Here is a 10994-nt window from a genome sequence, read left to right on the forward strand (position 1 = left end):
TTTTTTTTTTTTACTGTTCACATTGCTCTTTTTCAACTAATGGAATTGAATGAGAACTGAGGCTGTTGAGTGTCAAAATGGCAAAAAAAAAGCACCATAAATCATAATAGTAGTCCATATGACTCAAGCACTCTTATTATGGAGTCACATGATAGCTTTATGTGAAGAACAGACTGAAATGTAAGCTGTTATTCTCTGGAAATCTCCGTTCACATCCATTCAGACATATAGTGCCAGTTTGAAGGTCAGTGACTAGACTAATCTGTGTTACTGATGTCAAACGTGGTGATACGAGAAATGAAGACAAGAATTTCATTTTTGGGTGAACTGTTCCTTTAATATCAATGGTGTGATTGACGATGGAGTTTGTGTTCCTCACAGGAGAGTCGGGTTTAGGAAAGTCCACCCTGGTCAACAGTCTGTTCCTTACAGATCTCTACAAAGACCGAAAGCTGCTCAATGCTGAAGGTGAGTCCATCTCTCGCGGTTGTTTGCTGTGAGTGTGGCTGTATGTTCTGACCGCTGTGTTGTTGGTAGAGAGGATCACTCAGACGGTGGAGATCACCAAACACACAGTGGACATCGAGGAGAAGGGCGTCAAACTCAAGCTCACTATCGTGGACACACCAGGATTCGGGGATGCTGTCAATAACACTGAATGGTACATAAAGAGCTACAGTAACATCATGCACACTAATCTCACAAGAGTCACTATACTTTATAAGGCAGTACAACAAAAAGTATCTTGATGAATCAATACTTGATGCTGTAAAAGTCAATGTCTTTATGCAGAACATCATTTCTTGTATAATTCTTTTGATTTTGGGTTGAATATGACACAGGTTTGGTGATTCGGTGCCGTATCTGTGTGTTTTCAGCTGGAAGTCAGTGGCAGACTACATAGACCAACAGTTCGAGCAGTACTTCAGAGATGAGAGCGGACTGAACCGCAAGAACATTCAGGATAACCGAGTGCACTGCTGTCTCTACTTCATTTCACCCTTCGGCCACGGGTATGAGCGTCAGCAGCATTAGAAACGCAGATCTGATCAGACCTATTTGACTTCTTTATGGTGGTGTGGTGTAGTGGTTGAGGCTCACGGCTGGTATTCAAACTCCATAAGGGCAGCTAAAGCTCATCTTACTCAAGAGGGATCATCTCTATAGTATGATAGTATGTGTACTGTAAAGCACATGCTTTTATACAAGACATAATCCATCTAATAATGCATATTTCACTCACTTTAATGCGATGCCAGATGCCCTTTTTACATCACTTATTTTTTTCATCATAAGGCTTTTATAAGTCTTTTGTATTTGGAGAGCAATAAGATCAACTGTTTGATGTCTGTCTGAGATACTAGTTACAGATTCATGACTATTAGACTATTAGGGTTTTTTTTTTTTTTACTTGAGGAAGAAATAACAGTCTTACTTTAAGTAAGTGCTCCATTTCAGTGAGAGATATGCCAGTAAAAAACAATCCATCTGTGCCCTCTGCTGGTCATGTCTGATCTGTGTCGGTTATTTCTCCTGTTACCAACATAAAACACAGTTTCTCCAGCACCAGTGACAGAGAAATCAAGCACCCACTGTAATAATGAATTGCTGACAAACTTCTAGTGTGTGCTGTTGTGTGATCACCGTCACTGTGTGTTTGCATCAGTTTACGGCCTCTGGACGTGGAGTTTATGAAGGCTCTTCATGAGAAGGTCAACATCGTTCCTGTACTAGCTAAAGCTGACACACTCACACCAATGGAGGTCAAGAAAAAGAAAATCAAGGCAAGTGCCCAAGCTGTGGAAACCTGTCCCGTGTGTTGCTTGTGTATGTACCGTGGGCTTATTTCAGTTATTTGTGCTCCGGCAGATTCGCGAGGAGATCGAACAGTACGGAATAAAGATCTACCAGTTTCCAGACTGTGATTCAGATGAGGATGAGGACTTCAAACAGCAAGACCAAGAGCTCAAGGTTCAGGCGTGTTATTCACATGTTGTGTGCTGAGCCAGTGAGAGAGAGAGAGAGAGAGAGAGAGAGAGAGAGAGAGAGAGAGAGAGAGAGAGAGAGAATATGTGTGTGTTTTGCGACTTATTCAGTACTTCAGTCAGTCCATTCAATCAAAAAATAACTGAAAAAAATATGGACCCACTTTATATTAGGTGTTTTTAACTACCATGTACTTACATAAAAAAATAGTTAGGTACAATATATTTATTATGTTCATATTGTATTGCAAATCATCACTTAAGCTGATATTGAGGTGGGATACGGGTCATGTTAGGGTCAGGTGTGGTGGTATGAGTAGGTTTAAAGGAGAGTTAAGGGAAAACTCAACAGTGTAAGTATAGATGTAATTACAGAGATTAATTACAGCTTTATTTACATGCAGGTGCTTTAAAATAGAAGTACAATGTAAAAACTTGTATGTACACAATGAATGCATTTTATAAAATGATTCATTGAAATATCAGTACATAGAAGTTAAAGACACCTAATATAAATTGGTACCAAAAATGTACTTATTTTAATGACCAGAAATGTACTCCCCACATGAATAAGGTCCAGTAAACCGTGCAAAACCCTTCACAGGCAGTCACACTTGGAAACTCCAACACCAGTGCTCTGTCTATCCAAGCGTAGCTTTATTTGCTTCTGTTTAGTGGCCAGTGTCTTATATCTGCACTGGAACCCAGTTTGATGCAACAAGAAAAGAAATCACTAACCAGCCCCAAAAATATAAACCACCAGCACTTTACTTGAATGGCAGTTTTTTGTTATTCTTTTTTAAATATTTTTAAATATCGATAGTCCACTTTAGACACTCTACTAACTATACATGTATGTAACTTTTCAACTACATGTCAACTAACTCTCATTAGAGTATTAGTAGACTATCTGTAGACTGTTAGGTTAGGGTTAGGATTAGGGTTAGGAGAATAAGTTGACTTGTAGTTGCCAAGTTACTTATAGTCAGTATAATGTCTGTTGGGGGAACCAACGAAATAAAGTGTTAGCAGATATTAAGCAGACAGTCTAGTAATCCTCTAATGACAGTTAGTTGACATGTAGTTGAAAAGTTACTTATAATTAGTAGAATGTCTAAAGTGGACTATCGAAAGTGTGACCTATTTTTTTGTTACACCCCTAAAGCATGATTTCTGTTGAGATGATTAGTTTTCTTGTTCTCCTCCTGTAGGACAGCATTCCCTTCGCTGTGATCGGCAGTAACACAGTAGTGGAAGCCAAAGGCAAGAGGGTCCGAGGACGTCTGTACCCCTGGGGAATCGTAGAAGGTATGATCCTGATCCAAGAACAAACACGCCTCACAAGTGTTTCAACAATTACAATTACACAATTCTTTCATGATCATTTAGTAGACTGGATATGTACTGTGTGTTTGTGTGTGTTTGTTGGACAGTGGAGAACCCAGCACACTGTGACTTTGTGAAGTTGAGGAACATGTTGGTACGAACACACATGCAAGATCTGAAGGATGTGACCCGCGAAACCCACTATGAGAACTACAGGGCCCATTGCATCCAGAGTATGACCCGCATGGTGGTGAAAGAACGCAACCGCAAGTACGCAGCCACGATTCAGGCAGAAGAAGCTGTGTTTTCACTCTCTATCTGCTTTTGTTTTGAACAACAGTGGCCCCAAAAAGTATTTGGAAACTTAAGTCACATACTGTATGACATTTACATTCAGAAAAGAAGACATAGCGCCTTTACATAACTCAAGGTAGCCTTACAAAAAAGTACATTTCAAGGAAAACAAGGCACACCCAAGTACAAATGATTGAAAATACATTTAAAATAGTTATGTCTTTAACTGGTCTTGAAAGTAGACAAAAAAAACTTAAAAGCTTATAATGATTTCAGTCATTGCTACAGAGTTATCTTGCTTTTAACTTCTGAATACTGTTAAGTAATTCCTTCTGAAGGATGTATTAACACTTGAGTCATTACTAGTGGTACTTGCTTACTAGGTACTAGATTACTAGCGTTATCTCATTAATTAACTTATATTATATTATTGTAGTTCCTAGTAGTCCTCTGGGAGATAAATAAAAAAATAGCAGTTATTGATTAGCTAACAGTGAATTACCTCATTCAACTGAGTGTCATTACTTACTAATTAGTTAATCAGAGTTTCTTGTTAGTTAATAGAAGTAACTTGAGCGTTACTCATTTGTTTCTCTGTAGTTATTCATTAATGATGGAACAGTATTCTAAAGTTTTATCAAGAAGGGATGTTTGAAACACAAAATCTATAGTAGACAATCAAGAGGAATGGACAAAAGGAATGGACTTTAAATTATAACTTAATAAATAACTCGGATCTTAAAATAAAGGTGTGATGCAAAGGTAGCCAGTTAAGATCACAGATGGGAGTGATGTGAGCAAACGCTTGGTAGAGGTGATCACTCTTAATAAAAGGACAGCGGAGGAGGATTTGATATGAACCTTATCAATACCTTATCAATATCACAGCACAGGTCTATTCTTTTGATTGGTGTAGTAGAGCCAATCAACAATATTTCAGTTTTGTTATTATTCAGTTCAAGAAATTTCAGGGACATTCAGTGTTTGATATCCCCAATACATGCAGTAAAGAGATGGCATGTCAGAGCTGGTGGTAAATTTTGTCATCAGCATAACAGTGAAAATTAAGTCCAAACTTAAATGGATATGTATGATGTCACCAATAGTATGCATGTCGATGATAAAGAGAAATGGGCCAAAAACTGAACCCTGAGGAACACCATGTGTCAGACAGGAGCAGAGCCGGATTTGTACCCTTGCATAGTAATAACATACTTTCTGTTGTTGAGTTAAGAAGTGACCCAGGAAAGATCTGAACCAATGATTGCAATTTCAGAAGGCGAGGGATGAGAATATCATCACAGACAGTCAAACGCTGAGCTTAGGTCAAGGAGAATTAGGATGTTTCTAAACCTAGAATTAGGAGAATTAGGATGTTTCTAAACTCATATATGAATCGCAAAAAAAGTGTTTATGCTCACATGAGGTGTTTTTTCAGGCAATTCGAAAAAGGAATATTTCTCAAGACTGCAATGGAAACAGTTTTTCCGCATCTACAGGTCACCTGACGTCTTTATAGATGTTGCGGTGTTTGGACAGAAGACGAGACAGAGCTCGTCATTAAACTCATAAAAGACAAAAGTATTACAGGAATACTGGATTCTAGACCACAGAGAAATGCCACAACTGATCAAGAGCTTGAAGCAGAAGAGTGAGAAACACTCATATGTGCAGCTCTCAGTGTAACAGTCTTTCCTTGCCACTAATGCTGGACACCCGCCTGCGTCTCCTTCATTAAAAATAATGGCTAGTACGGTGGCTGCGATATTCATAAACCTTCCAACATCTGTTGGAATTACTGATCGCGAGAGGAAAAAATTATGTTTTAGTCACATAACATTGATTAATGGAAACGCTGTCTTTTCACAATATTTTTTTATCGACATTTAGAAACATTTTGTTCAAATCTGTAATGGAAACATGGCTAGTGCTTTCAATTAGAATTACACTTCAGTTTGTCCTATAAAGCAGCAGTGTTTGTGTTCACTCGAAGACGTCTGACCTTGACAGACTCAACAGAGGAAATGAAGAGGGAGGACAGAGCCTCAGCGCACACCTACCTATTACCCAGTCTCCATGGACCAATGGTAGTTCAAAGGTGTTTACCAGCCGGAGTGAACTTTCCTGGAAAGTGAACTTCATTTTGGCCTGATTTTGTTCAAAAAGACGCCTCACCAGTTCATTCCTCTATTTTGCTTGAAGTATATCGGGCCTTATGTAGCTCACTTCTCTCAGAGAAAACATCAGTATGGGATTTTGGAGGTCAATACAATAAGATCACTGTGATGTTTGACCAACCATTTTCAAAGGTATTCAATGGAAACATCATGTAACTCAGTCGCTGATATTTAAAATGCTCATGACAGACCACAGCCTTATTAAAAAACACGTATCCAGGGGTAATCAAGTTTAGTCAAGTCAAGTCATTCATTGGACACCTGTCAGGTCTGTCAAGAAATGCATGTCCAGGTTTGTGTCAGTTATTATGTCATTTAGCACTGATGCTTTACGAATGTTAAACGGAGCACACTGTAATTCTGAAGATGGGAGTCAAAAGTTGCCAAATTTGGGATCAGTGAATATTGACCTCAGATTTCCATAGCATGATTTTCCTGTCGAGATTTACGGGGAGCACGGGTGAAAAGCTCAAAGTGTCTTTCACGAAAGTAACGTGTAACGTGGACTATGTAAAATTACAAGCTGTTTACACCATTCTTAAATGTTTGGAGGCAAATGAAAAAGTCCTGAGCAGTTGAGAACTGAAGAGCCGTGCCAGAAGGAACCGCTTGATTGAAGTCAGACAAAAACTATGCAAAAAGACAAAGGAGCTTGAAAGCAGTTACACAGAGACATGGCCAATGATTGTTCAGGACCCAAACAAACAACTTATCAATATATCTGCATTAGCCAGACCCCATCTACAAGGCTACCCAACCGAGGAATAATGATGCCAGTACACATGATAAAGAGACTCAGTGTATCAGATGACGGAGCAGATCAGGGTGAGGGGATCACCAAAAACACAGGTCAGTTTTCAGGAGTTTTAAGAAGGAAACAAAGAAAAGAAAATAGTCCAGGTCTATCAACTCCCAGTAAAACAGTATCTAAAAACACAAGCAAGCAGGAGCAGCGTGAAGCGCCGGCACAAGCACACCGGAAGTCACACCGTTAGGTTTACACTACATCATGGGCCTACCTTTCCACCGTACAGGGTTACTCTGTAGGACACATCAGCTAAAGTCACACATTAAGAATTTAAGATATATTCTCACACGGTTAATTGGTAATAGTTGAACATGGGATGTTTGCTGTGCTGCACATAAAGCACTGATTTGTACCATGTTTTCACCGTGTGCAATGCTTTTTGGGGCTACAGTGAACGATGGCATGTCTTTTGCTGGTGAAACTGACCGTACGTTGCATGCATGTGCTGTTTTGCTCCGAGCAGCAAACTGACCAGGGAGAGCGGCACCGACTTCCCCATTCCCATGGTGCCCGGTGTCGCGGACGAGACGGAGAAGCTCATCCGGGAGAAAGACGAGGAGGTACGGCATTCTCCCTGCCAGGATGAGCATGAGCATGAGCAAACACCACACCACGAGCCGCGTCTGGAGCCGGAGCCGTGTGCGGACCCTCACTCAGAGCCCGAACCCAGCGCTGAGCCCACAGGCTCCTGATAGTCCGCCACACTATTGACCCCGCGACCCTCAGATCACCCCTGTAGAGCAGTGGTTACGGGCCACTGGCGCCCCCTGTAGAGCAGTGGTTACGGGCCACTGGCGCCCCCTGTAGAGCAGTGGTTACGGGCCACTGGCGCCCCCTGTAGAGCAGTGGTTACGGGCCACTGGCGCCCCCTGTAGAGCAGTGGTTACGGGCCACTGGCGCCCCCTGTAGAGCAGTGGTTACGGGCCACTGGCGCCCCCTGTAGAGCAGTGGTTACGGGCCACTGGCGCCCCCTGTAGGCTCAGTGATGCCTGCAGAAAAGCCTGCACATCTCTGGCGTGATGCACTTTAATCCTGCATCGCATAACGGCTGAGAAATGTCCAGCGTATGTCTATCCAACCCCAAAATGATGAAGATGATTATTATTTGCAAATTAGGCCTGTTGTTAGGACTTTTTTAAATGGCAAATAAGCACATTTCCCCTAGAAATTCACACTAACACAATGTGTTCTCATTACTGTAATATAGCACTAGATCATACTGTCCATTTAATGAAATACGTCAATTACATTTAATAAAACGCATACTACAATAACATAATGAACTATAATACTATGATATTATAACCCCCTTTGTATTAAGTGTTTAACTACTATTTGTTTCAATGCGCTTATTGTGTACATACATGATTTGACATTGTAATTATATTTAAAATACCTGCAGCTGTCATTCATTTCTGTAAGTACATCTATAACTGTTGACTCCCGTATCTAGAACCAAACCTGTCCTGAAGTTACCCGTATTACACCACAAAAGCAGCACTTTATTTCAGTGTCCCTGTCACACGCTGCATGTTCTCTCTGTAGTAATGACAGTCAAATGTGCATAATTACATTCAACTAACCCTAACCCTATTCATAACCCTAACCCTATTCATAACCCTAACCCTATTCATAACCCTAACCCTATTCATAACCCTAACCCTATTCATAACCCTAACCCTATTCATAACCCTAACCCTATTCATAACCCTAACCCTTTACAATGTGGACAATATACAACTGTTATATGTGATATAATATATTACAGTAATGAGAATTATATCCTGCAGTTTTCTAAACAGTGATATACGTAAAGCTTTTACAGTATTTTCCTGTAGCACTTGTTTTCTGAGTATCGGTACAGGCTAAAATATATTTTGTACTTATTTCAGAAATGGAGCATTTACTCAGTCATGGTATTTTTGTATATATTTTGGAAGATTGGTATATTAATGTTGTCTTTTTGAAGTCTTGTTTTCTTCAACTGAAGCAGTTCCTGCATTATAACAGTTGAGATAGATAGATTGATGAAAAGCTCTGCTTATAAGCCGTTTTCTGTTATGGATTTATTGCACTGGAATCAGTCTGTGATTAAAGTCTTGTAAACACTGGTGATATGATTTGGCATGGCACATCTGTATTCATACGCACTTTTCACAACCGCTGTTGACGTCTGAGTGATGTTCAAAGGTTTGTTCTGATAACTTACACCACAGCGTACTTCTTGATTCATGCGGTTTTCTTGAACTGCACAGCTTTGAACAGTCACTCTTTCTGAACACATAAAGTTTTTCCAAACAAAGCAAAGCATTATAGGCATAAATGTCTCGATATCTACACATATGAGACGGTAAGCATGGCATAGTTGACTCTGGACTATTGAATTGCTGACAGTACCTGGGAATTCAGACACAAATCACCACTTTGGGTGTGCAATACATCATTTTTCAATAATTATTGGCTGGAAATGGTGACTTTCATGTACAGTGTAACACAAAGGAAATGATTCAACATCTGATTTACATGAAGCCATGCACTGTCAGTATGGATTTTAGTATCGATCGGAAGTAGTATGGATTTTAGCTTGTATTACGTAACAGCTCCAACAATGCCAGCGTGTCGATACCCCCGAGGTCACGTACTGCAGGCATGCGCGTCACGATCATCCGCTCACGTGACGTTCCCCGGGCTGATGCGATTGGTTAGGTTGGTGATCAGCGTCACATGACTCGTCCAGCCTCAGACTCATTGATTGGTCAGGATTGATTGATCAGCTTTGGAGGTAGTGTGGTGATTGTGTGTTGTTTTCTTCTTCTGCAGTTGAGACGGATGCAGGAAATGCTGCAGAAGATCCAGGAGCAGATGCACACGCAGAAGGAGATGTATTAACAGGAGCTTTACCGCGGTATCACTGAACACACCAGACCCGGCGGAGTGTGCCGTCCGTGCCAGTCTTCACTTCCCACTAACACTCCCAAATAATAATAATAATAATAATAAATTCTTTGAGTCTGAGGTGAAATTTCACCCAGACATGTTGACTTGAATAAAGGTTCACTATTGGCATTGATGGTTCATGACGGCAAACCCCCTCTTGAAACCTTTATTCTAGACTAGGATAATGTTTCCATTCTGACTGACACTAAACTTGACTCGATGTAAGTATGTTCTTGTTTGAATATAAAGTCCAGGCACTCGTGTGAAGGCGTCTGGTTCAGGACAACAGCCCTTTATCCACTTTTGCTTGTTGTCCAATCTGTGTCTCTACCCCAAGATTGTTTTATAATTGCTTGATATCATAGGATAGACACGATGGAATTATTTAATTTCTTTTTTCTACAATGTGTAACTTTATTTTGTACAATGTTCATTTATTGCATCGGTTGTAATGTATGTCTTTTGGTTTTGTTTGTATTTCTATAAAAAAAAAACTGCAAAATGGCTTCTTTTAGAAAGTTTCTAAATGGGGAAAAAAAAAAGTTTTATTTTCTTATTGGAGAAATAACGTACTGTAGAGAGATATTTTTGTTAACACGGCTAACACATGTGTTGTTTCTCCTCTGGATAAGATGTTCCCGGCCTTGAGCTCATTCCACAAGTGCATGTTTAAAGAAGACCCGTCTGGTGCGTCCAGAACCACGCTTTAGTGATCTCTCCTACAGTAGCTGTGAGGAGAATGTGGAAGAGCTGCTGGTGGTCATGTGACCTCAAAACATGAGCACACCAATATACTTCTGCTGTTTCAGTCGTGGGACGGGTGCTCGTTGTGACCATATCTGTGTGACAGTCCATGGAAATAAATTATATTTCTCCTGCATCATATATTTTCTTGGGTAATGTTGGTGAAACAAAGAACACTTAGTAAAAAGTGTTGATAAAAAAAAAAAACACCTTCTGAGTTCTGAAAAAATGTTGGGTCAGATGTGAATGAATAAACCCATTTACTATGACTTTTCTTTCTGTCATTTTTCTGGCAAGACTATTATAGGCTCAAGTCATGAGGATAATATCATGTTCAGTTAATGGCCGTTTGAAACCGTACTATACTAGTTTTAAAAGTCCCTTTTCACAATGCTTTGCTTTGAATTGATGGCTTTCATGGCTTCACTAATACGTTACTTTTTCCAAGAATGGATGAAGATGAAATAACTAGAGATATTTCAATGAATAAATACTGGTTGTCCGCGTTATACTCTACAATCTGTCACTTTTTAATGTGTTGCTTTATACACATTGCCTTTTGTATCGTAAAACTACCTTAAGTTTTGGATCGGTAAGATTGTTAATGTTTTTAAAAGAAGTCTCTTCTGCTCACCAAGGCTGCATTTAATTGATTAAAAATTCAAACAAAACAACAACAACGCAATATTGTGAAATACTATGGCAATTTAAAATAACTGTTTT

The 10994-nt window shown here is 39.8% G+C and overlaps 1 protein-coding gene across 19 annotated transcripts in view; it reads left to right on the top strand.

Annotated features, from left to right (window-relative positions):
• septin4b (septin 4b) overlaps window positions 1-10541 on the top strand; it is a 61200-nt gene extending 50659 nt beyond the window's left edge. For 16 of the 19 annotated variants that reach the window (XM_079611558.1, XM_079611564.1, XM_079611569.1 and 13 more), the window contains 9 exons: window positions 382-468; window positions 538-661; window positions 879-1013; window positions 1667-1784; window positions 1870-1971; window positions 3197-3293; window positions 3419-3581; window positions 7054-7150; window positions 9411-10541. In XM_079611558.1, coding sequence (XP_079467684.1) covers window positions 382-468; window positions 538-661; window positions 879-1013; window positions 1667-1784; window positions 1870-1971; window positions 3197-3293; window positions 3419-3581; window positions 7054-7150; window positions 9411-9479 — 992 coding nt within the window. In that variant the 3' untranslated portion in view covers window positions 9480-10541. Of the gene's footprint in view, window positions 1-381; window positions 469-537; window positions 662-878; window positions 1014-1666; window positions 1785-1869; window positions 1972-3196; window positions 3294-3418; window positions 3582-7053; window positions 7775-8358; window positions 8704-9410 lie in introns of those variants that run through there. The other 3 variants (XR_013797476.1, XR_013797477.1, XM_079611573.1) reach the window with 2 other exon arrangements.
• Window positions 10542-10994: the final 453 nt, after the last annotated feature.

Source organism: Phoxinus phoxinus (assembly GCF_949152265.1).
Source record: "Phoxinus phoxinus genome assembly, chromosome: 4".
Taxonomy (NCBI): Eukaryota; Metazoa; Chordata; class Actinopteri; order Cypriniformes; family Leuciscidae; genus Phoxinus; species Phoxinus phoxinus.